The sequence below is a fragment of the Macaca nemestrina genome, chromosome 2 (assembly GCF_043159975.1).
Source record: "Macaca nemestrina isolate mMacNem1 chromosome 2, mMacNem.hap1, whole genome shotgun sequence".
Taxonomy (NCBI): Eukaryota; Metazoa; Chordata; class Mammalia; order Primates; family Cercopithecidae; genus Macaca; species Macaca nemestrina.
The window spans coordinates 1310456-1337580 of record NC_092126.1 but is presented as its reverse complement, the minus strand read 5'-3'; the positions used below and the strand labels follow the sequence as shown (position 1 = coordinate 1337580).

Below are 27125 nucleotides of genomic sequence, written 5' to 3'. Positions count from 1 at the left end.
ATTAAGTGTTGTTAGTAATCTAGAGAAGATTGAAAGTATATAGGAGGTGTAGATTATATGCACATTTGACACCGTTTTATATATATAAGGGACTTTTGAGCATCTCTGGATTTTGGCATCTGCAGAAGATCCTGGAACCAATGCCCTGCAGATTCCAAGGGACAACTGTCCATATAGGGTTCCATACTCTCCGGGGGTTCAGGCATCCGCTGGCATCTTGAAACATTTCCCCTGTGGATAAGAGAGGACTCTGCTATATTTAGATTGTTACGTAGTTCAGGAAGCAAAGTCCATCTCCTCTTTCGCTTGGTAGGTCTGTTTGCAATAAGGAAGTTGAGTGGAAAGGATTGGATAGGAGTCCCTCAAACTGCTTGTAGGAGCCTTTCATCTTTGAGACTCAAGCATAGACATGCCAGCACATAGATTCTGTCTCCTTCAGGACATTCACATTGGAAAAATACGACTAGGTGTATCCTTAGTATCTCCTCAGTGCTACCCCACCCCTCCACAAACACATTTTCCACTTGTCTAGCAAAGTTGATGTACCCAAGCAGGCATCTATTGGAACATGGAGGAACAAGGCAAGCAGTGTGTGCTGGTAGGTGAGTCAGCAGAAACCGAGCCAGATTTTTGTGAGTCGGAGTAAAAATCACAGGCACAGATACTGCATTCTGTGTTTTGAGGGCACTTTGGAGACACTAATATACTTAGCAGGCAGGTGTTGGGGGTGGGTTTTTGTGTCCGTATTTAGAATCTGTACTCAAATTTCAGTGGTGAAGATAAGGTGACTTATCTAGGGAGTGAATAGGCAGCAGTGTTGGAAAGATCGGGCCTTACAAATGCTGTATTCTGGCTGTCAGCCCTTTTTTTTTGCTTTTTTTTTGCCTTTTTTTGAGGTCAAGTTTCACTCTTGTCATCCAGGCCGGAGTGCAATGGCGTGATCTTGGCTCACTGCAGCCTCTGCCTCCTGGGTTCAAACGATTCCCCTCCCTCAGCCTCCTGAGTAGCTGGGATTACAGGCACCTGCCACCATGCTCGGCTAATTTTTGTAGTTTTAGTAGAGACCAGACTTCACCATGTTGGCCAGGCTGGTCTTGAACTCCTGACCTCAGGTGATCCTCTCACCTCGGCCTCCCAGAGTGTTGGGATTACAAGCGTGAGCCACCACACCTGGCCTAGCTTTTTTTTTTCTTTTTCTTTTTCTTTTTTTTTTTTTTTTGAGATGAGGTCTTGCTCTGTCACCCAGGCTGGAATACAGTGGCATGATCTTGGCTCACTGCAACCTCTGCCTCCGGGGTTCAAGCGATTCTCCCACCACAGCCTCCCAAGTAGCTGGGTTTACAAGCACACGCCACCACTCCTGGCTAATTTTTTGTCTTTTTAGTAGAGATGGGGTTTTGCTATGTTGGCCAGGCTGGTCTTGAACTCCTGGGCTCAAGCATTGCATTTGCCTGGGTCTCCCAAAGTGCTGGGATTATAGGCTGGGATTATATACGAGCCACTGTACCAGACTGTTACAGCCTTTTTGACAAAGAAAATGTTCTGAAGGATGAACCACTAAACAAACAGGAAGTGCTGGCCCATCCTAGTAGGGCTCTTGACGGAGGTTCTCTATTCTATCTCCAAATACTTTTCTTTCTGTCTCATTCCTAAGGGTCTGTCTGCAGGGCATTAGGTAATGCACTGCCCCGTGTTCACCTCCTACTGTATTGGCTCTGAGGGCGATCATTTCCCAGTCCCATTGCCCGCTGGACAAACAGGGATAGTAAGGCAGCCTGTGTGTGTGCATGTATTTTTCCCCCTTTGAATGTGGATATTTAAAGCCACCTCCTTTTCCAGAACCATCACTGTACCTTACCTGAATGGTATTGGTTGATTACAGAGGCACACTTACCATAAACTGAGAGTCCAAAAAATATTGTTCCTCATTGTTGGAGGTGTTCAAAATGGTTATTGGGCAGTTATCAGTGTTGTAACGGTGGTGTGGCTTTAGGTACACCTAAGTTCCAGTGTAACAAATTAAGAAGCCAACACGATGTTAGGAGGTATTTACTGTCTTCAGTGCGCCCTCATCCTCCCACATACCTTTTCTCTATACTTTCTCAGTAGCAAAGGTGATGTGTCCGGGCAAGCATCTTTTGGAACATGAGGGAGACTGGGGGTAACTTGTTCCATGATTTTAAACGTCAATTATTATTCTATATGCTTTGGTGCTGCGGTTATAAGTTAGTAGATATGAGAGAACATTGGGATGGCCTAGGAAGGCCGGTGAAAAATGAAAGAAAACTCATGAGACCTACAGAGTAAAAGTTTATTATTGTTGTTATTATTTTGAGACAAAGTCTTGCTCTGTCACCCAGGCTGGAGTGCAGTGGCATACGATTTAGGCTCACTGCAACCTCCACCTCCCGGGATCAAGTGATTCTCCAGCCTTAGCCTCCCAAGTAGCTGGGATTACAGGTGCCCGCCACCACGCCCAGCTAATTTTTGTATTTTTAGTAGAGATGGGGTTTCACCGTGTTGGCCAGGCTGGTTTTGAACTCCTGACCTCATGTGATCCACCCACCTTGGCCTCCCAAAGTGCTGGGATTACAGGCATGAGCCACCACGCCCAGCCCAGAGTAAAAGTTTAAACAGCAGTAGTTCTAGACAAAAGTCATGAGAATTAATCTTTTCATAATTTCTAAATTCTTTTAGGGTTATCATTATGGAATATCTGTGACCCAGATGTTTTCCATCTCCTGAGAAGTGTGTAAGATAAAGAAGTGTCTTACACTAAAACCCAAAAAGCAGTGGGTATGTTTATTTTAAATCCAAAGAATCTAAAGACTTCGATTTAAAGAATAGTGTAAAATACAATGTAAAACCAAAAAGTCATCTTTAGAAAATACAAGAACTGTATGTAAGTAGATAAGGAATAGTATAAACACATAATAGTGTAAGATGGTAAAGAAAAATACTTTTTATTTTTTGAAACGGAGTCTCACTCTTGTCGCCCAGGCTGGAGTGCAATGGTGCAATCTCGGCTCACTGCAACCTCCGCCTCCTGGGTTTAAGTCTCCTGCCTCAGCCTCCCAAGTAGCTGGGATTGCAGGTGCCTGCCACCACGCCTGGCTAATTTTTATATTTTTAGTAGAGATGGGGTTTCACCATGTTGGCCAGGCTGGTCTTGAACTCCAGGCCTCAGGTAATCCGCCTTCCTTGACCTCTCAAAGTGCCAGGATTACAGGTGTGAACTACTGCACATGGCCTTTTTTTTTTTTTTTTTTTTGAGAAAGGGTCTCGCTTTGTTGTCCAGGTGGAGTGTAGTGGCATGATCATGGCTCACTGCAGCCTTGGCTTCCTGTTCTCAAGTAGTCCTCCTGCCTCAGCCTCCTGAGTAGTGGGCCTAGGCACGTGCCACTACACCGGGCCATTTTTTGTAGAGACCAGTTCTGTGTTGCCCAGGCTGGTCTTGAACTCCTGGGCTCAAGTGATCTGACTGCCTCGGCCTCCCGAAGTGCTGGGATTACAGATGTGAGCCACTGTGCCCAGCCCCTCCTTTGTAATTAATAAGTAATCTATGGGGAGATACTTTGCAAACTGCAAATATCCTGTTCCTCAGCAAACTTTCACCCCATGGTTTTAGAATCCTGAAGAGCATTTTTATATCATAAACATTTTTTTAACATCTTCTCGGATACCAATATCATAAACATTTTTGAGGTAGAGCTCTGTGTGTTTTCCATGCCTTAATTGAAGCCTCTTTGAGAAAATAGTTTGTACTTAATTTTTTTTTTTTTCATTTTTTGAGATGGAGTCTTGCTCTGTTGCCCAGGCTGGAGTGCAGTGGTGCGATCTTGGCTGACTGCAACCTCTGCCTCCTGGGTTCAAGCAATCCTCCCACCTCAGCCTCCCAAGTAGCTGGGATTACAGGAATGCACCACCAAGTCTGGCTAATTTTTGTATTTTTGTAGAGATGGGGTTTCACCATGTTGCACAGGCTGGTCTCGAACTCCTGAACTGAGGTGATCCGCCACCTCGGCCTCCCAAAATGCTGGGATTACAGGCGTGAGCCATTGTGCCTGGCCTTTAATTTTTTAAATTGATGAATAATAATTGTTTATGCCACCACGCCCAGCCGCATTATTATTTATTATTGTCACCGTTCTGTGCAATAGATCACTGCAGCTTATTTCTCCCCTATTTGTTGTTGTTGTTGTTGTTGTTGTTGTTGTTGTTGTGATGGAGTCTCGCTCTGTTGCCAGGCTGGAGTGCAGTGGCGTGATCTTGGCTCACTGCAACTTCTGTCTCCTGGGTTCAAGCGATTTTACTGCCTCAGCCTCCTGAGTAGCTGGGATTACAGGTACGCGCCACCACGCCCAGCTAATTTTTTGTACTTTTAGTAGAGATAGGTTTCACCATGTTGGCCAGGATAGTCTCGATCTCTTGACCTCGTGATCCACCCGCCTCAGCCTCCCAAAGTGCTGGCATTACAGGCGTGAGCCACCGTGCCCGTCCTATTTCTCCTTTCAAAACTGAATTTTTGTACTCAACATCTCCCTTTTCACTCTCCACCCTCTTCTGTCCGTCTCTCATAACCACCATTCTACTCTGTACTTCTGTGAGTTCCACTCTTCGATTCCACAAATAAGTGAGATCATTTGTGGTATTTGTCTTTCTTGTCTGGCTTATTTCACTTAGCATAATGTCCTCCAGGTTAAGTTTGTACTTAAAAATTATGATACAGTACTTTGTAAAACAGTGAGTACTCATTTTTTTTTTTTTTTTTTTTTTTGAGACAGAGTCTTGCTCTGTCGCCCAGGCTGGATTGCAGTGGCCAGATCTCAGCTCACTGCAAACTCTGTCTCCCGGGTTCACGCCATTCTCCTGCCTCAGCCTCCTGAGTAGCTGGGACTACAGGCACCCGCCACCTTGCCCGGCTAGTTTTTTGTATTTTTTTTAGTAGAGACGGGGTTTCACCGTGTTAGCCAGGATGGTCTCGATCTCCTGACCTCGTGATCCGCCCATCTCGGCCTTGAGTACTCATATTTTTGACTGCCTGATATTATTGACTTCAGCCTGACGCCAAATTGCTGATTATATTTCTCATAGTGGATTTTGTGTCTCTACACTTAGAAGAATTGAGCAGATACTTACAGAAGAGTACTGTGCAAATTAGATGTGCAAATTAGAAAACTGTCATTAATTGGATGGATTAGGCATTTTGAGTAGTTCACTCAGACCACAGAGATGAGAGTACTGACCTCTGAATATTATGAAAGAATCGTTAATAACAATAGCGAAGGCAAGCTCTGACCATCGTCACTGGAAGAACTTAGAGTCCAGTGTATAGTACCCTTCCTCCATTGTAATTTGCATTTGTGAGGAAAGGACATTTCTAGGTGGTGCTCATCTTTCACTTTGGACTCTGACATTTTTTGATGTTGGCCTAACACTTAGCCATGACTCATGGGGTGTCACCTTCAGTCTCTAAGAATCAGGCCAGGTTTCTTGTAGATCTTGTCATATTGCCACTTGGAATTTAGCCGGAGGAAAGAAAGTAAGGCATAATTGCAGTTGTTTAGATGAACATCTCAGTCAGGCTTATGAGAGGCAATAGGGCAGAGTAGACCGTCCTCATTCTCTCTGGCATTTGTTTTCCACCTGTTTTGAAGATTCTTCTCTGAACCATATCTTGTGCAGAGATGACAGTTGATCATAGAGATTCCCCTACCCCCAATTTCTGGCTGATTCCTAAAATTTCATCAGTATCAAGAAAGTAATTCATTTGTTCAAATTTTATTACTCAAGAAAAATGCAACTATCCCTGCAGGGAGCTAAAAAGCCAACGTCTAAATGATGGCAGCGGTGGCCTGTCTGGATGGGCTACTGCCATGATGCCAGCTGCAGTCGGGGAGGCATGGTCTGCACTGCACACTCCATGGAGCCAGTGGGAGCCAGGAATAGGTGGAAGCCCTGCCCGCTTCCAGGTTGGCGGGGCAGGAGCAGCCGTGGCTACATACCTGGGCATCCCTGTGCTTTTGGGGGCCCAGGAACCTCCCCTGCCCCTGCAAGCTTGAAGTGCCTGCTCCCACTGCCTGGCCTCTCCTTGCTTCTGGTGCCCGCTCTGATCCTGGTGCCCGCTCTGATCCTGGTGCCCGCTCTGATTCTGGTGCCCGCTCTGATCCTGGTGCCCGCTCTGATTCTGGTGCCCGCTCTGATTCTGGTGCCCACTCTGATCCTGGTGCCCTCTCTGATTCTGGTGCCCACTCTGATTTTGGTGCCCGCTCTGATTTTGGAGCAAAGTTGAGGCCAAGCCTGGGCACTGTCATGACCTGGCTGGGTGTGCATGTGCTAGGGGCAGCGCTGACACGCCAGCCCCCTGCTGCCTTGGCCCCCTCCACATTTTGGGTGTCCAGGAGCACAGGAGGGGAGGCCAAGGCGGAGCTGAGGGCAGCTTCATGCAGGCCTGCAGGCGCCCCTTGGCACGAATAGCCAGGGTGCCTTGATAGCAGCAGGAGGCAGAGAGGCTCCTAGGCGGAAATGGGCGGGTCCCTGGTGAATCCCCACCTTCAAGCCAGAGATGGCCTGAAGCCTGGGGCCCAGGCTGCCAGTTCTGTGGACTGGAGTGAGAACTTATGGTGCTTTTTCCAGGCTGCCCATGGCTTCCCAATGGGCCAATCAGCATGTACTTCCTCCCCTCTGAAGCCCATGAAAACCCTGGACTCAGCCAGACTTGACAGGATGGCTGACTGCTGATAGGAGCTTCCCACTCCAGCTCTCCTCTCCACTGAGGGCTGCAGAGACAAAAGGATGACCTGCCTTCAGATAGGAGCTATCCACTTTTGGTCCCCTCTCCGCTGAGGACTGCACAGATGCTGGGACGACCTGCTGTGGAAAGGAGCTACCCACTTGGGGTCTCCTGAGAACTATTGTGTTGCTCAACAAAGCACCTCTTCACCTTGCTCATCCTCCAGTTGTCCATGTACCTCATTCTTACTGGACATGGGACTAGAACTCGGGATCCACCAAATGGCAGGACTGAAAGAGCTGTAACAAACGGAGCTGAAACATGTCCCCAGCTCCCCCCACCCACCACTTGCCACGTTGTGAGCAAGAGAAAGAGACAAGAGAGGAGAGAGAGAAGAGAAGAGCTGCAGCCCTTTGGGAAGCCCAGACCTAGGAGCTCCCTGAGGCTGGGCTGTGACCCCCTCTTTGGAGCTCTGTGGTTCCTGGCATCTCCAAGCTTCTGGGCACCACCATGTTCCCCAGTGCCTGCATTGGAAGCTGCTTGTGGTATGCCTGGTTCAGCTGCAGCCTCTCAGGGAGCTGGCGCCTGGAGCTGCCCACCCCCTGGCAGCTGGTGTGCCTGGCTGTGCGCAGTGGCCGGAGCCTGTGCTCACTCGCCTGTGCACCGCTTGCCGCTCCGTGCCTGGCTTGCCCTTGGCACGCGTGGAATCTGTGCTGGTGACACGAGCTGAGCGTAGCCTGCCAGGCTGAGTGGACGGAATGGGCCCAGCGGGCCTGAGCAAAACTCAGGCAAAGGCGCCACTGGCCACGGAGGTTTCTGGCTGGTGAAGCGACACCCCAAGTATTCTGTGACATAAACATGAAATATAGAATATTCAGAACTTTGCTGTAATAGCTAGTTGCTAGGAACTGTCTGCTAAATGAGCCAATAATAAATAAGTTTACCTTTAGGGGAAGGAGAATCCCTGAGGGAGTTTTAATAGCTGGAAACTATTGAGGTGTTAAGACCCTGAAAGAGGAAAGGGAAATGAGTACTGAGAAAAGAAGGGGAAGGGCCAGGTGCAGTGGTTTACACCTGTAATTCCGGCACTTTGGGAGGTCGAGGTGGGTGGATCACCTAAGGTCAGGAGTTCAAGACCAGCCTGGCCAACATGACAAAACCCTGTCTCTACTAAAAATACAAAAATTGGCTGGGTGCAGTGGCTCATGCCCGTAATCCCAGCGCTTTCGGAGGCCGAGGCAGGTGGATCACGAGGTCAGGTGTTCAAGACCATCATGGCCAACATAGTGAAACCCCGTCTCTACTAAAAATACAAAAAATTAGCTGGGCGTGGGGGTGGCCGCCTATAATCCCAGCTACTCAGGAGGCTGAGGCAGGAGAATTGCTTGAAACCAGGAGGCGGAGGTTGTAGTGAGCCGAGATCGTGCCATTGTACTTAGCCAGGGTGACAGAGTGAGACTTTTTTTTTTTTTTTTTTTTTAGAAAAAGGAGGAGAAGGACATTTTAAAAAGACGTTATGCTGGCCCTAGCTATTCTGGAGGTTCAGGTGGAAGTATTGCTTGAGCTCAGGAGTTTGCGGCTATAGTGTGCTCTGATTGTGACTGTGAGCAGCCACTGCACTCCAGCCTGGACAACCTAGCAAGACCCCATCCCTTAAAAAAATAAAAGTAATGAAAAAGGAAATAAAAACCGTTATGCTACTCTACAACTTTCATAGAACTAACCCTGGTGAAGTGGTCACTGAAATCTGTAGAGCATTTAGAGTTAAGACATCAACTCGTGCTGTGGTTCATGCCTGTAATCCTGTCTTTGTGAGTTTGAGACAGGAGGATCCCTTGAGGCCAGGATTTCGAGACCAGCCTGGGCAACATAGCGAGGCCTGTCTCTTAAAAAAAAAAAAAAAAAAAAAAGCTATGTGTGGTGGCATGTGCCGGAGTCCTGGCTGCTTGGGAGGCTGAGGCAAGAGGGTCACTTGAGCTAACAAGGTTGAAGCTGCAGTGAACCAAGATCATACCACTGCACCCCAGCCTGGACAACAGAGTGAGACCCTGTCTTAAAAAAAAACAAATAGAGTTAAGAAATCCATGTTTTGTTAATCCAGGACTTGTTGAGAGCCATCCCTTTACAAAAGGTTCTTTTCTCTACCTGCACCTGTCATGCCTTCACATTGCCTTATACCTGTCGTATCGATGATATGGAGGGTAGTGGGAGAGTCTATGTAACTATCTTTCTCAGACAAATTATTCCAATCTTTTGCATGCAATCAGGATTTAAAATTAGCAGTTAGTATGTAGGCTGCACTGTGAGGGGGAATGACTTCCAACTTCAGGCAATTCATTGTGGCCATTGTTCCACAGAGAGGCATTTCAGTATTCCTACTAGAGCCTGTGTTTTGTGAAGCTTCGTTGTTTTTGCCAGATGCCATTGGCTCATCTTAGTGAAGTACATGCTATAGAACTGATATTTTGCTGAGTGTATCCTTGTGAACATTTCGGAAATACTGGTGACAAACTCTTTTCCCACCCCAATGAGAAAATTTTTGTTTTCACTTTCTATGACCAGTTAAAAGAAGATGGATGCACAGTGTTCAGCCAAGGTCAATGCAAGGAAGAGGAGGAAAGAGGCGCCTGGACCCAACGGGGCAACAGAGGAAGATGGGGTTCCTTTCAAAGTGCAGCGCTGTGCAGTGGTAAGTGGAGATGAACCCGGCAGGGGGAGGGTAGAAACCGATACAGCGTTGATGATATCAGTGTTACACGTCTTCTGAAATAATGAAAAGAAGGAATAGTAAGTGTATTTCACAGTCACTGGAAATCATCTGCCTTTTTACTAGATTATGACTCACAGCTCAGTTGTAGGAGCTTTACCTGGATTTAGAAAAAGAAATGTTAGGAAAATATGGAACTTGCGTGTGTATTAGGCTAAAACTATTGAAATATGGCCAGGTGCGGTGACTCATACCTGTAATCCCTGCACTTTGGGAGGCTGAGGTGGGCGGATCACCCGAGGTCAGGAGTTCAAGACCAGCCTGACCAACATGGTGAAACCCCGTCTCTACTAAAAATACAGAATTAGCCGGGCGTGATGGCACATGCCTGTAATCCCAGCTACTGGGGAGGATGAGGCAGGAGAATTGCTTGAACTCGGGAGGCGGAGGAGGCAGTGAGCCAAGATCGTGCCATTGCATTTCAGCCTGGGCAACAGAGACAGACCCTGTCTCAAAAATAAAAATAAAAATAAAAAATAAGTAAATAAATAAATAAATAAAACTAATAAAATAGAAAAATTGGGGCTCTAGGCAGTGTTTTGATCTTTACATCATCTCGTGTCTAGTGCGTTTTTTCTACTGTTTTTTCTCTCTATATCATTCCTCCATTCTATTACTAGTTGTACCTTGAATGAGAACCTTTTTCCATTTATGCCTACCTTATGCTCCTTTATCTCTGGAAATGTATCTCTGTATTTCCTAATTCTTGCCAAACCTTAAATGAAAGACCCCATTCCACACTGCCTACCCTGTCTCAGCTTGCTACCCTTCTAAAACTTTCCATAATAAAAACATGTCAGAGAACACATACACAGTTGAAGCTACTGTTGTTAATATTAGTATGAAATCTGTGTTTCAAAATCCCAGTGACAGAATTGTATGTTTCTTTACCTATATTGACCATTAGCCATTGATCAAACTCAGTTTCCACTAGTTAGTTCTAGAGCTTCCCAGCCCAAAGGGAAAAATCTATTCTGAAACAATTAATAGTTACTCCAAGTGAATGCTCTGTCTTGAGCAATAAAAGCAAATAATACCCCACAAATAAACAAGTGCCTGCAGGGCTGATATTGATCATAAGGGCAAGTATATATATTTGTTTCCTGTTGCATTTGTAACAAATTACCATAATACAAATATACAAATAAATTATCTTACATTTCTGAATATCAGAAATCTGAAATGGGTCTCAGAGGACTAAAATCAGGGTGTTGGCAGAGCTGGAGGGTCCAGGGGAAAGTCCGTCTTCTTGCCTTTTCCAGCTTCTAGAGGGTCCCCATATTGCTTAGCGCTTGGCACCAGCCAGTGCTTACATCACTCTGACCATTGCTTCTGCCATATCTCCTGCAGATTCTGAATGTCCTACTCCCTTTTCACTTACAGGGACTCTTGTGATTACATTAGGTGTACCCAGATAAACTGGAATCATCTTCCTGTCCTTCAAATCCTTTATTTAATCATATCTGCAAAGCTTCTTTACTATTTTTATTTTTATTTGTATTTTTGAGACAGAGTCTCGCTCTGTCGCCCAGGCTGGAGTGCAGTGGCGCGATCTCAGTTCACTGCAACCTCTGCCTCTTGGGTTCAAGTGATTTCCCTGCCTCAGCCTCCCAAGTGGCTGGGATTGCAGGGGCCCACCACCATGCCTGGCTTACTATTTTTATTTTTATTTTTAGAGTAAGGGTCTTGCTATGTTACCCAGGCTGGTCTTGGACTCCTGAGCTCAAGCAGTCTTCCTACCTCGGCCTCCCACAGTGCTAGGATTACCAGGCGTGAGCCACTGTGCCTGGCGTGCACAGTCTCGTTTGCCATGTGTGGTAAAACAGTCACAGGCTCCAGGGATGGGTGTGGCCATCTGTAGGGGGCGTTATTCTGCATACTATAGTAAATAAGCTCAGAAAATGACTCAGCAATCAGCAGAACAGGGCATTGTTAGTTTCTGAATATTTCTTAGAGAATTCAGATTGAAGAAATGGTGGTACCAATTCAGCAGCATCACTTGGAGCAGGAACAAGTTATAACCAAATAGGTGATACTGTCAGCTAATCAGCCAATCACTGTAGCTAGGAATAGAGCAAAGGAAGTCAGTCTTTTCAGTGGAATGAGCTCTGAGAAAACTTAAATTTCTTGGTCTTTAAAGTCTGGGGAGTCTTTTTTTTTTTTTTTTAAATTCTTCTGGGGAGTCAATGCTTTAAATTCCTTTGCTTCATCTATTCATGTGAAATCAGTTCAGTGACTTGCTACCTGTTCCACATTCCTCCCTGAAACACACAGGCTATTTAGCACAGGCGAATGGTCAAGGAGCCACCCAACAGCCTGGACCAACGTTGGTGAGGAGGGGTGTCTGCTAGTAAACGTGCCTGTCATCTCACTGTGCGCCTGTACTTTCTAGCTGTGACTCTCCTTTGAACACTGTAACAAAAACAAGACTGTTTTCTTTTTTTTAATGGCTTTATTGAGTTATAACTGACATTTCATTTACAGTATACAATTCAGTGGTTTTTAGTTTAGTCACAGAGTTGTGCAGCCATCACCATGACCAGTTTTAGAATTTTTTCCTTTTTTTTTTGAGACAGGGCCTTGGTCTGTTACCCAGGCTGGAGGGCAGTGATGTGATCATAGTTCACTGCAGCCTCAACTTTCCGGGCTCAAACAGTCCTCTCACCTCAGCCACCCAAGTAGCTGGGAATATAGGTGCACGTCACCATGCCTGGCTAATTTTTAAATTTGCTTTTGTAGGCATGGGGTCTCACAGCGTTACCCAGGCTGCTCTCAGTCTCCTGGATCAAGTGATTCTCCTGCCTCAGCCTGCCAAAGTGTGGGATTGCAGGCGTGAGGCACCAGGCCTGGCCTGGGATATTTTTATCACCCCAGAGAGAAGGTGTCTACTTAGGAGCAGTCACTCCCCGTTTCCCCCGAATCTCTCCCCGTTTCCCCCCAGTCTCCCCGTTTCCCCCCAGTCTCTCCAGCCTCTGGAGACCACTAATCTGCCTTTTGATTCTGTGGATTTGCCTGTTCTGGGCGTTACATACAAATGACATCATACAGTATGTGGTCTTTTGGGGCTGGCTTCTTCCACTGAACATGTTTTGAAGATTCATTCATATTGCAACATCTATAAGTACTTAATTTTTTTGAGACAGAGTCTCGTTTTGTTGCCTAGGCTGGAGTGCAGTGGCATGATCACAGCTTCCCAGGTTCAAATGATTCTCCTGCCTTAGCCTCCCGAGTAACTGGGACTATGCAGGCGCCACCACTCCTGGCTAATTTTTGTATTTTTAGTAGAGATGAGGTTTTACCATGTTGCTCAGGCTGGTTTCAAACTTCTGACCTCAGGTGATCCGCCCACCTCAGCCTCCCAAAGTGTTGAGATTACAGGTGTGAGCCACCACGTCTGGCCAGTACTTCAATTTTTTTTTATTGGCAAATAACGTTCCATCATATATCACATGCTACTTTTTAGTTATTCATTCTCCAGTTGACATTTGGGTTGAGTAAGCAAGATTTTATTGCATTTTTATTTATTTATTTTTTGAGACGGAGTCTTGGCTCTGTCACCCAGGCTGGAGTGCAGCAGTGTGATCTCGGCTCACTGCAAGCTCCGTCTCCTGGGTTCACGCCATTCTCCTCCTGCCTCAGCCTCCCGAGTAGCTGGTAGTACAGGCGTCCACCACCATGCCCGGCTAATTTTTTGTATTTTTTAGTAGACACAGGGTTTCACCATGTTAGCCAGGATGGTCTCAATCTCCTGACCTCGTGATCTGCCCGCCTCGACTTCCCAAAGTGCTGGGATTACAGGCGTGAGCCACTGCTCCCAGCCTTTATTGCATATTTACAATGTGCTGGTATGGCAGTAGGTGGTAGAGGTGTAAAGATAAACAAGACCTTCCTTTTATGAGATGTGAGCATAGAGTAGAATTCTATAGCCTAGAGCTCACTAACTGTTTTTCTTTTTTTTTAATGGGAACTCGCAGGCCAGGAACGGTGGCTCACGCCTGTAATCCCAGCACTTCGGGAGGCCGAGTTGCGTGGATTACCTGAGGTCAGGGGTTCGAGATCAGCCTGGCCAACATGACAAAACCTTGTCCCTACTAAAAATACAAAAATTAGCTGGGCGCAGTGGTGGGTGCCTGTAATCCCAGCCACTCAGGAGGCTGAGGCAGGAGAATAGCTTGAACCTGGGAGGTGGAGTTTGCAGTAAGCTTAGATTGTGCCACAGCACTCCAGCCTGGGCAACAGAGTAAGACTTCGTCTCAAAAAAAAAAAAAAAAAAAAAAAAAAAAGAAGGGTTGGAGACCTGCTGTGTTGCCTAGGCAGGTCTTAAACTCCTGGGCTCAAGCTGTCCGCCTGCCTCTGCCTCCCTGTGCTGAGGTGACAGGCGTGGACCACCACACCTAGCTGAGCTCTTTAGCTTTAGAAAAGCACTTTTCTTGCAAATAAAGAAAGGAATAGGAAGGATCACCAAGTATTAGATACCTGGGTTGGCGGGTCGGGATGAAATGGATAGAAAAGAGACAAGAGTTAAGAAGGAAAAACTTTATGGCTATTTTGTCTATAAGTATAAATCATTTATTGATACAGATGTTTCTAAAGGTTCAATCAAAAGGATCACAAAAGTATTTATAAAACGTAAGACATTTAGCTTATCTTAATATATATCAGGCTGGGCGCAAGTGGCTCATGCCTGTAATCTTAGCACTTTGGGAGGCCAGGGAGGGCAGATCACGAGGTCAGGAGTTTGAGACCAGCGTAGCCAACATGGTGAAATCCCGTCTCTACTAAAAATACAAAAAAAATTAGTGGGGTGTGGTGCCGCATGCCTGTAATCCCAGCTACTCAGGAGGCTGAGGCAGGAGAATGGCTTGAACTCGGGAGGCAGAGGTTGCAGTGAGCCAAGATTGTGCCACTGCACTTCAGCCTGGGTGACAGTGAGACTCTGTCTCAAAAAAAAAAGCAAAAAAAAAAGAATCCTTAGAAAGTAAAAAGTGTAATGGGACAACAATATCAAATTCTAGTCTCATATTATTTGAATTATGTCCATTTTCCTGTTAGTGTGGATGCTGGAATCTCTCGTTTTCACTGAAATTTTGAGGAATAGTGAAATAATGTGTGTGAATATAGCCTGGAAAAAGTTGTTATGGAAGCAGTATTGCATTCAGGGACAATTCATAATTTGGGGACTGTTGATTGCCATTATAACTTTTAGCTGCATACATTTGGAAAGTTTATATAGCATTTTAGAAGCTAACCTCTTAGATTAATAGAGGTTAATCTTGTTAGCATGCTGAAATCTGTGTTCTATAGGATACAAGAGGAAATGAGCTAGTGACAAATTTGTTGAGTGCCTGCTTTTGTGATACATTGTGCTAATTACTTTGCAGATGCTACTTTGTTTAATCCTCATAGTAAACTTGTAGGGCAGGTATTGTTTTCTATTTTGTGGAAGATGAAACAAAAGCTTTAGAAACTAGCTGTGATTTCACAGCTATTAAATGATAGAGTTGGGATTTAATCTAAATTTTTCAAGTTCTAACCTCATGCTCTTTCATTTATACCTCACTACCAGATAGTCTTAAGGCTTGAAAGCAATACTGTGGGGTTCCCTTGAGGTTAAAATGAACGAGATGTATTTTAGGAGAACATAGACATATTTAGTCCTACTTTTATAAACCTCAGCTTCTAGAGACACTGTTCTTTGTGAATAACAGTGTTTTAAAAAATACTACCTTTTCTAGCTGGAAACAACTCTAGAAAAAAAGATTTTGCTGGTTTATTATAGCGGCACAGTGTTAGTTTCACTCCCTATACTTAGGAGAAACGGGTTCAGCACAAACCCCAGCCAGGAAGGACAGCTGTATTTGTCTTCTACCTGGGAACAGACACAGAATGTGAGAAACACTGAAGAAACAGTTGTGAAAGATAAGATACGTAAAATACCTTTTTTTTTTTTTTGAGATGGAGTTTTGCTCTGTCGCCCAGGCTGGAGTGGCAGTGGCGTGATCTTGGCTCACTGCAGCCTCCACCTCCCGGGATCAAGGAATTCTCCTGCTTCAGCCTCCGGAGTAGCTGGGACCACAGGCGCCCACCACGGCGCCCAGCTAATTTTTGTATTTTTAGTAGAGGCAGGGTTTCGCCATGTTGGTCAGGCTGGTCTCGAACTCCTGACCCCATGATCTACCTACCTCAGCCTCCCAAAGTGCTGGGATTACAGGTGTGAGCCACCACACGTGGCCAATATATCTTTTAAAATTTGGGTAAAATTCACATAACATAAAATTCATTATTTTAACCATTTTAAATTATATAAGTCAGTAGTTTATAGTCTAGTCATACTGTTGTATAACCATCACAACTATTTAACTCCAGAACACTTCGTCACCACAAAAAGAAACCCCCTGTATTCATTAGCAGTCACTCCCTATCTCCTCTCCAGCTACCTCCTGGCAACCACTAATCTGCTTTCTGTCTCTACAGCTTTGCCTAGTCTGAACATCTAACGTAAATGAAATCATACAATATGTGGCCTTTTGTGTCCAACTTCCTTTGTTTGGCATAATATTTTCAAGATCCATCCAGGTGGTAGCATGTATCAGTACTTTATTCCTTTTTATAGGTAAATAAAATGATTCCATTGTATGGACATACCATTTGTTTATCCATTCATTGATGGACATTTGGGTTGTTTCTACTTTTTGGCTATTATGAGTAATGCAAGTGTGTGAACATTTTTCATGTATAAGTTTTTTGTTTGTTTGTTTCTGTTTTTGATTTTGTTTTTGTTTGAGGCAGAGTCTTTCTCTGTCTCCCAGATGAGCACAGTGGCACAATCTCAGCTCACTGCAACCTCCACCTCCTGGGTTCAAGCAATTCTCCTGCCTCAACCTCCCAAGTAGCTAGGATTGCAGGCATGCACCACCCCACCTGGCTAAGTTTTGTATTTTTAGCAGAGACGGGATTTCACCATGCTGGCCAGGCTGGTCTCGAACTCCCGATCTAAGGTGGTCTACCCGCCTCGGCCTTCCAAAGTGCTGGGATTACAGGCGTCAGTTACTGTGCCCTATATAGTTTTTTTTTTCTTAATATATGTTTTCAATTATCTTGGGTATATACCTAGTAGTATAATTTCTGGGTCATACTGTAATTCTGTTTAACATTTTGAAGAACCGTTTTCCAAAGCTGCACATTATTTTATATTCACAGTAGCAATGTATGATGGTTCTAACTTCTTCACATCCTTACCGAGACTGTTATTGCCTGTCTTTTTGCTCATAGCCATCCTGGTTGATATGAAATAGTATCTCCTTGTGGTTTTGATTAGTATCTAGGTCCTTGGTTCTATTTTTAAAAGTATTCCAAAGAATAACAACACACACACATATCTAAAAATGAATGTCTTGGCTGGGCATGGTGGCTCAAGCCTGTAATCCCAGCACTTTAGGAGGCCGAAGTGGGCGGATCACTTGAGGCCAGGAGTTCAAGACCAGCCTGGTCGACATGGTGAAACCCTGTCTCTACTAAATATACAAAAATTAGCCAGGTGTGGTGGTGCATGCCTGTAATCCCAGCTAGTTGGGAGGCTGAGGCACGAGAATCACTTGAAACCGAGAGGTGGAGGTTGCCGTGAGCCGAGCTCGCACCACTGCACTCCAGCCTGGGCGACAGAGCAACACTTTACCTCAAAAAAAAAAAAAAAAAAAAAAGAATGTTTCCATTTATATCATTAAGTATATCTTAACTAAGCTTATATGAGTGATTTTTTTTTTTTTTTGAGACAGGGTCTTGCTCTGTTGCCCAGGCTGGAATGTGGTGGGGCAATCTCAGCTCACTGTGACCCCTGCCTCCCTGACTCAAGCAATCCTGCCACCTCAGCTTCCCAAGTAACTGGGACTACAGGCATATGCCACCATGCCCGGCTAATGTTTGTATTTTTTGTAGAGACAGGGTTTTGTCATGTTGCCCAGGCTGGTCTTGAACAGCTGGGCTCAAGCAATCCACTAGCCTGGGCCTCCCAAAGTGCTGGGATTACAGGCATGAGCTACTGACCCAGCCAAAACAAACCAAACCAAAACAAACAAACAAACAAAAACGTGTTTTAATGTTCAAACAATTTTAAAATCTACACTTATCTGATCTTCACAGTCTCTGGATTCAGCCCAATCACGATATGATCTTTTTAGAACTGAGCATCACTATAGCCATACAGAAATTAGAAGGATTATAAGGGAACAATTTCATGCCAAAAATTTTGACAATTTAATAGACAATTTCCTAGAAAGAGACAAATTGCAAAAACTAACCAAGACAAAGTAGAAAATCTTAATAGACCTGTATCAAGTTAAAAAAGAAAAAAAAGGAATTAGTCATTAAAAATCTTCTCACAAAGACAAGTCCAGGCCCAAAGTTAAAAAGTTAGCTGGGTGTGGTGGTGCCCGCCTGTAGTCCCAGCTGTTAGAGAAGCTGAGGTGAGAGAACTGCGTGGGCCCCAGAATCGGGGGCTGCAGAGAGCTATGATCGTGCCACCGCACTCCAGCCTCAGAGGCAGAGTGAGAACCTGTCTTTACAAAACCCACAAAAACATTTAAGGAATAAATAATATGAATCTTACACCAAAATAAGGTAAAGAGAATACTTCACAACCTGTTTTGTGAGGCCAGATATCAAAGCCAGACAAAAACATTACAAGAAACAAACCATAGTCAAAAATCCCAGGCCAGAGGCCTGGCACGGTGGCTCACGCCCGTAATCCCAGCACTTTGGGAGGCCGAGGTGGGCGGATCACCTGAGGTCGGGAGTTCGAGACCAGCCTGACCAATGTGGAGAAACCCCTTCTCTACTAAAAATACAAAGTTAAAATTAGCCGGGTGTGGTGGCACGTGCCTGTAATCCCAGCTACTTGGGAGGCTGAGGCAGGAGAATTGCTTGAACCTGGGAGGCAGAGGTTGCGGTGAGCTGAGATCGCACCACTGCACTCCAGCCTGGGCAATAAGAGTGCAACTCCCTCTCAAAAAAAAAAAGGCCAGGCCAGGTGCAGTGGTTCACACCTGTAATCCCAGCACTTTGGGAAGTTGAGCTGGGTGGATCGCTTGAGTCCAGGAGTTTGAGACCAGCCTGGGCAACATGGCAAAATCCCATCTCTAAAAAAATAATAATTTAAAAAAAAGAGCTTTGCACAGCGGCAGTAATAAAAGAGCTTTGCACAGCGGCAGTAATAAAAGAGCTTTGCACAGTGACCACTGGCGTTTATCTGAGGCGCAGTTATTACTCTTTGAAAACTTTTCCCAGTACCCCTCTGTGACAACTTGCAATGTCGTCAGCATTGGCAATTTTTGACAGTCTCTATGGAGACTGAATTTTTAAAAAATACAAAAAATTAGCCGGGTGCGGTGGCCCACGCCTATATAACCTCCGCACTTCGGGAGGCCAAGGTGGAATGACTGCTTGAGGCCAGGAGTTTGAAACCAGCCCAGGCACATAGTGAGACCTTGTTTCTACAAGAATAAAAAATCAGCTGGATGTTGGGTAGTGCATGCCTGTAGTCCCAGCTACTTGAGAGGCTGAGGTGGGAGGATCACTTGAGTCAGGGAGATGGAGGTTGCATTGAGCCGAAATAGCGCCAATGCACTCCAGCCTGGGCAACAGAGCTGGACCCTCTCAAAAAAAAAAAAAAAAAAGAAGAAAAATCCAGATTGGAAAAGAATAAGCAACACTATCTTTATTCACAGACAACATGATATTATTATATGTAGAAAATGCTAAGGAATCTATGAAACAACAGCTGATACTAGAACTGAGAATTAGCTTTAGCAAAATCATAGAACATAAGATCAATATACAGAAAATTTCAGTTACACAAACACAAATACAAATCAATTGCACTGTTACATAATATCAAGGAACGATCCAAAAATAAAATTAAGAAAACAATTCCATTCACAACAGCATCAAGTAGAATAAAATATTTAGGAATAACAAAAACTCTTTTTTTTTTTTGAGATGAGTCTTGCCCTGTCGCCTAGGCTGGAGTGCAATGGCGTGATCTTGGCTCACTGCAACCTCTGCCTCCCGTGTTCAAGTGATTCTCCTGCCTCAGCCTCCCGAGTAGATGGGATTACAGGTGCCCACCAGCACACCTGGCTAATTTTTTCTATCTTTAGTAGAGACGTGGTTTCACCATGTTAACCAGGATGGTCTCGATCTCCTGACCTCGTGATCCACCCACCTCGGCCTCCCAAAATGCTGGGATTACAGGCGGGAATAACAAAATTTCTTAAATGAAGCCATCTATAATAGACAGATCAACATGCCTGCATAATAATTTCAGCTTGGCCTCTGAGTAACTACGTACAATTTACATAACTTCTCTGAATCTCCTTTCTCTCATCTTTTTTTTTTGAGACTGAGTCTTGCTCTGTGGCCCAGGTTGAAGTGTAGTGGTGCTATCTCAGCTCACTGCAACCTCTGCCTCCTGGGTTCAAGTGATGGTCCTGCCCCAGCCTCCCAAGTAGCTGGAATTATAGATGCGCCACTGTAATTTTTGTATTTTCAGTAGAGACAGAGTTTCACCATGTTGGCTAGGCTGGTCTCAAACTCCTGACCTCAGGTGATTTGGCCATCTCAGCCTCCCGAAGTGCTGGAAGTACAGTCGTGAGCCACTGTGCCCTGCCTCGTTTCTCTCATCCTTAAGTTGAGGATACCAATTATAGTACTTCTTGCCTTACAGGGCTGTTATGAGCATTAGAACATATTTACAGTGTCAAACACTACACAATGATAGTTATACTTAATAAAGCACCCAGGAGCTGTTTGCCTTCCCAGTCTCCTAGTGGAAGTGGTATGAAAATGCACTTATGGGTCAGGCACAGTGGCTCACGCCTGTAATCCCAGTACTGTGGGAGGGCCAAGGTGGGCGGATCACTTGAGCTCAGGAGTTCAAGACCAGCCTGGCCAATATGGCGAAACCTTGTCTCTACTAAAAATACAAAAATTAGCTGGGCATGGTGGCGGGTACCTGTAATCTCAGCTACTCGGGAGGCTGAGGCAGGAGAATCACTTGAACCGGGGAGGCAGAGGTTGCAGTGAGCCGAGATCATGCTCCTGCACTCCAGCCTGGGCAACAGAGCGAGACTGTCTCAAAAAAAAAAAAAAAAGAAAACGAAGAAAATGCACTTAGGAACCTTGGCAATTTGTCACATGATATAGGGGTGGCTGTTTTGCCTTGCTGCAGAGGAGCCATCATTCTGGACCCAGTTAGTTGGGACTGTGCTTGGATTCCCAGCCAGATTGCTCAGTCTGAACCTGAAGTCACCAGCAAGACATTTATTTTTCATGCCATAATTTACCCATTTTGTAAAAGGTTGCAACTTTCATTTGTCAGTTTGGAATACCATTTTTTCCTTCTTTCTTATGTTACAATGTTTTAGGAAGAATTTTAATCACATCATATTGAATAACTGATTTGTCTTTAAAGCTGCCTTTTTTTTTAGTATTATAGTGTATGCCATTGAGTTGAACTTTCTTTTCCTTCACTTTCCTTCTCTTAAGGGCTTACGGAAACCAGCTCCTTTTTCTGATGAAATTGAAGTTGACTTTAGTAAGCCCTATGTCAGGGTAACTATGGAGGAAGCCAGCAGAGGAACTCCTTGTAAGTAAATACCTACCTAATTTGTTGTTTTACTATTGTTTTTAGCATTCCATTGTGTTTATCAAATACACACCTGCTTTCTACATACTTCCCTCCGATTGCTTGTAAAGACCAGCGGTGAAGGGGTTCTTCCCACCTGCCTTGATGTTCCATTTAGAAGGGTAACTCTACTCCATAAACTTTCATTTTTTTCTTATTATTATACACCTGTTTCCTGGGCTGTTGTTGTAGGTATGAGGTATAGTAAAGCAGAAACAATACGATATTATATTAGCCTGAGCTGAGTTATGATCTTATCTGTTTCTATAAAGTCCAAATCATATGTCAGGCTGTCACATTCTTCATAGCCTTCAGAATTCCCCACCACCTCTCTACGCTCTGTCAGCTGGCTATGATGCTGCCGATTGATAGAGAACAAAAATATCCCAGGTTGAGAGATGCTCATCACTTAATTTTATTTTTACTGATATTATAATTTTCCAGGTTCTAAAAAATACTTTATTATTTTCAAAGCCCTTGCTCTTTATTTGTATGCTTAATTTACATCATTAATTAGCAGTTTTTGACCACATAAATTACTAACATATATTCAAGATGCTTTTCTTATGTGGGGCAATTGGTTTTAGAGATCACTGTAAAAATAAACTTCCAAGAGCATTTGTTATGAATACAAAGTCTTACAGCAAATATTCTTTCTTCTCTGTAAATTCCCCCATTCTCCTTTTTTTTCCAATCCTTTTTCACTTCTTCTGATTACTATACTAAGTGTTCTTTCTACCCTGTAAATATAGGGCTGAACTAAGACTCAGGCAGACACCAGGGAATAAGAGGGAGTTATAGCCACAAATCTGTGCATTTAGTATATTTGTGGTTACTTCTTAATTGTATTGGTATGTTTGCTTTCTGTTGTAACTAAAGAACAGTGAAATACAAATAGAAGTGGGCCAGGAGTGGTGGTTCACACTTGTAATCCCAGCACTTTGGGAGACCGAGGCGGGCGGATCATCACTTGAGGACAGGAGTTTGAGACCAGCCTGGCCAACATGGTGAAACCCTGTCTCTACTCAAAATACAAAAGTTAGCCAGGCGTGGTGGCAGGCCCCTGTAGTCCCAGCTACTCGGGAGGCTGAGGCACGAGAATTACGTGAACCCACTGCACTCCAGCCTGGGTGACAGAGTGAGACCCTGTCTCAAAACAAACAAAAAAACAAATAGAAGTGATGTACAGTGTCATACCGGGATTTTTTTTTTCTTTTGAGGCAGAGTCTCACTCTGTTGCCCAGGCTGGTGTGCAGTGGCGCAATCTTGGCTCACTGCAACCTCTGCCTCCCGGGTTCAAGCGATTCTTCTGCCTCAGCCTCCCGAGTAGCTGGGATTACAAGTGCCCACCACCCCACCCAGCTAATTTTTGTATTTTTAGTAGAGATGGGGTTTCACCATATTGGCCAGGCTGGTCTGGAACTCTTGACCTTGTGATCCACCCATCTCAGCCTCCCAAAGTGCTGGGATTACAGGCGTGAGCCACCGCGCCCGGCCAATACTGGGAATTTTAGCACTTACCCCTTGGCCTTATCTTGGGTATACGTATTGTGGGTTTTGGGTCCTCAACAAAAAGGAGGCTAATTCCAGAGAATCCTTTCTTTTTGAAAAAATGTTTAGATATAGTTCATATTGATCACAACCCTCTGATTCCATGATAAGATTTTTGAGTTTGGCTTCCTTTATTTGGGTAATAGGTAGGCTCCTGGAGGCAGGGTAAAATGACAAGGAAAACCAGAGACTATGAATCAGAGTGTAATGGTAGCCAGGTCTCATTTCAAAACGCCAGAAGATAGTTCAGGGTTCCCATTCAGATGAGATAGTAGAGGCTGTTGAAAGCAAGAACTTCTTACATACTCTCTAATGATACACATTTACAATCAGCTATTCATTTAGATTTGATCCGATGGGTTGCATTACCCAGTTTGTTGCTAATTTGTCCGTATATCATTTGTGGTACATAAAATTTGAAAATATGTGTACTGTTTCCAAGTTGGTCTTTTGTTTTGTTTTGTTTTGTTGTTGAGACAGAGTCTTGCTCTGTCAACCAGGTTGTAGTGCGGCGGCGTGATCTCAGCTCACTGCAGCCTTTCCCTTCTGGGTTCAAGCAGTTCTTGAGTCTCAGCCTCCCGAGTCGCTGGGACTACAGGAGTGAGCCACCGTGCCGGGCCTGTTTCCAAGTTTTAAAGCTTATAATTAACAAGTCCTGACTAGTATAACTTTTTAATTTTAGAATTATAGAATTTTACAAATAAGTCGTTTTCAAGATTATCAACTTTATAGTTTCTTCGTTATGTACATAAAGCAGTTATAGTCCATAGTAACTAAGAAGTGAAGGCTCCCCTACAGTAAAACAGATAATTAGTGGGATAGAATTGCAGCTAAAACCTCACCCTGAAATGGTGCTACTCCTTGTAAGCATTAGAATAGAAGGCCTTCAGCAAAGTAATTGTATTTTTGGTGGAACAAACTGCCACAAATTAGCCTATAAATTTGCCAGCTTAATTTGAACTCTGGGTTTTCTCTTAGATCTCATTTTGTCTGACTGTTGTATGTTAAATCACCAAGCAGCTAACTGCATTTATGTCAGTGCAGGACAAGGAATAAAGCAATGAAGAATGCACATGCTCTAGGGAAGTCTCCACACCTCCCTCCTGCTCCCCACGTTTTTACGAGGGAGGTTGTATAATCTAGGAGAAGATTCTCCACTTAGAGAAAAACAAATATGATTTGAGAGACAAGAAGGTCAGCTCTGGGAATCTTTTGGAAGATGAAAAAAATCAGCAATATGTTTAACTCAGAGAAAGGAAGGAAAAGGGAGAGTGTGAAGGGCAATGGAAATCTGTTAGGAACAGAATGTTTCAGTGGTAGGTATTTGGGAGAATAAATACATCCAAAGAGATCATTAATTGGAACCCAGGTTTCTTCTGCCTAAAGGAGGACATATGGTTACTTAGTCACCAGTGGTGCAGCGTATAGTATAATTCATGATCCATATAAACCATATAATTTATCATCCAAATCAGGACAGTTTTGAGCATGAAAGGGAGTTGCTGTTAATAGTATACAGAGGTTGAGTGTGGTGGCTCAAGACAATAATCCCAGCACTTTGGGAGGCCAAGGCAGAAGGATTGCTTGAGGATAGGAAGACCTATCCTCAAGACCTATCCTTAAGACCAGCCTGGGCAATACAATGAGATCCATCTCTACAAAAAATTTAAAAATTAGCCAAGTGTGGTAGTGTGCATCTATAGTCCCAGCTACTCAGGAGTCTGAGGTGAGAGGATCGTTTGAGCCCAGGAGGTCTAGACTACAACAAGCCATGATTGCGCCACCACACTTCAGCCTGGGTGACAGAGACCCTATCTAAAAAAAAAAAACAAAAAAAAATACATGCATATACATATACATACACACACACACACACACACACACACACATATATATGCCGGGCGCGGTGGCTCACACCTGTAATCCCAGCACTTTGGGAGGCTGAGGTGGGTGGATCACAAGGTCAGGAGATCAAGACCATCCTGGCTAACACAGTGAAACCCCCTCTCTACTAAAAATGCAAAAAATTAACTGGGCGTGGTGGCACATGCCTGTAATCCCAGCTATTGAGGAGGCTGAGACAGGAGAATCACTTGAACCTGGGAGGCAGAGGCTGCAGTGAGCCGAGGTCACGCCACTGCACTCTAGCCTGGGCGACAGAGTGAGACTCCATCTCAAAAAATATATATATATAAAAAATATATATATATATAAAATATATGCATAATATATAAATGATATCAAATATGTATTATATTACATTATATAATAGAAACATTAAACATTATATTAAAAGGATATAATTTATGTAAATATGATTATATGTACTATAATATACATTAAATCAGGGGTGTGGTTATCCTGGCCAATAGCCACTTGGTAAAAGAATGGCTAACGCTAACTTTCTTCCCAGACTAGTTCAACAGTGACCCCTTCTGGTCGTTTGGTTAATATGTCAGCCTGGGTTTGCCAAAGGCGGGATGGAATGGTGGCCAGTTGAGACGTTGGTAGGCTGGGGAAGCACTGGAGAGAGCAAGAGGAGCATCTGGGATTGGTCTGAGAAAAGGTTCAGTGATCTACTTGGCCTAACCTAGGATGATTAGCTGTGCTGCAAGCAGCCACTTGATCAACAGCCTTCTGTGCTATTGCCGCCATCCAGGCAATGAGAAAATTTCCCTGCTCTATGCTGTCTAGTAGCAAAGAAACAACAAAATAGTCTTAATTTGCATATTCTATCCCTTGTGTTTCAGGATCAAATAGTGTGAGATTGTAGCCCCTCTGGACTTGTTTAGGAAAAATGGAGGTATGTTAGTTACTTCATGGACATGACTTCTGAGATACTTCAAAAAAAGATTTTTTTTTTTTTTTTTTTTTTTTTTTTTGAGACAGAGTCTCCCTCTGTCTCCCAGGCTGGAGTGCAGTAGCGCAATCTCAGCTCACTGGAACCTCCGCCTCCCGGGTTCAAGAGATTCTCCCGCCTCAGCCTCCCAAGTAGCTGGGATTACAGGCGCCCACCACCATGCCCAGCTAATTTTTGTATTTTTAGTAGACACAGGGTTTCACCATATTGGCCAGGCTGGCCTCAACTGCTGACCTCAGGTGATCTGCCTGCCTCGGCCTCCCAAAGTGCTGGGATTACAGGCGTGAGCCACCATGCTCGGCCCAAAAATCTTTTTAATGTATTATTTTTTAATAGGCATAGAGCCAATGCAGTGACTTCTGGGATATAGAAGGGGGATTATATGCTCAGATTTTGTTTTATTTTGCTTTGTCTTATTAAAAATTATCTTTTTAAAAATAATTTTTTCTTCTTTTTTTTAGTTGACACATGGTGGCAGTAAAAAATAATTTTAATAGAGATAGGGTTTCACTGTGTTGCCCAGGCTGGTCTCAAACTCCTGGGCTCAAGCAGTCCTCCTGCCCTGGTCTCCCAAGGTGCTGGAATTACAGGTGTGAGCTCCTGTACCCGGCCTGCTTTCTCTCATAGATGAGAAAACTGAGGCATAAGGAAGTTAAGGTTACAGAGGAAGAAAGCTGATTGGAAAGCTTGAGCTATGACCTTTCTGACTCTTAAATCCGTTAAATTAATTCTTAGTTTTCCATTGGATTGGTATATTTAATGTAAAATTTTTATTTCCTGTATTATAACATCAATACAACCAGCCTGGGCTGGGCGCGGTAGCTCACGCCTGTAATCCCAGCACTTTGGGAGGTCAAGGCAGGCGGATCACTTGAGGTCAGGAGATTGAGACCAGCTTGGCTAACATGGGATACGAATATAAAAATACAAAAATTATCCCGGCATGGTGGCTTTCGCCTGTAATCCCAGTGACTTGGGAGGCTGAGGCAGGAGAATCACTTGAACCTGGGAGGCAGAGGTTGCATGAGCCTAGATCATGTCACCACCCTCCAGCTTGGGTGACAGAGCAAGACTCCATCTCAAATAAATAAGTAAATAAATAAATACATAAAATACAGCTAGCTTGGGCAACATGTGAAACCCCATCTCTACAAAAAATATAAAAATTAGCCGGGCATGGTGGTGTGTACCTGTAGTCCCAGCTACTTAGGTGGCTGCGGTGGGAGGATCATTTGAGCCTGGGAGGTGGAGGTTTCAGTGAGCTGAGACCATGCCACTGCACTCCAGCCTGGGTGACAGAGCCAGACCCTGTTTCAAAAAATCACATCAAATGAAATCAATATATTCCCACAGTTTAATATCCATAAAGTACAAAAAGGGCATAAAGTAAAATGTCTTCCTCTCAAGACCTGTCTCACAGCCACCTGGTGTCTCTATAACAGGCCACCAATATTACCCATTTCTGTGAATAGCTAAGTAAATTGTTTATATATCCTCCCACCTTTTAGTGGGTGTATTATGCTATATTCAATCT

At 44.2% G+C, this 27125-nt stretch overlaps 1 protein-coding gene and 1 pseudogene across 3 annotated transcripts in view; both read left to right on the top strand.

Annotated features, from left to right (window-relative positions):
- LOC105470767 (phosphate cytidylyltransferase 1A, choline) overlaps positions 1–27125 on the top strand; it is a 66975-nt gene that overhangs the window by 25069 nt on the left and 14781 nt on the right. For 2 of the 3 annotated variants that reach the window (XM_071090563.1, XM_071090562.1), the window contains exons 2-3: positions 9296–9422; positions 21042–21141. In XM_071090563.1, the coding sequence (XP_070946664.1) occupies positions 9306–9422; positions 21042–21141 (217 nt within the window). In that variant the 5' untranslated portion in view covers positions 9296–9305. Of the gene's footprint in view, positions 1–2687; positions 2797–9295; positions 9423–21041; positions 21142–27125 lie in introns of those variants that run through there. The other variant, XM_071090564.1, reaches the window with a different exon arrangement.
- On the top strand, positions 18716–18845 carry LOC139362099 (U4 spliceosomal RNA; annotated as a pseudogene).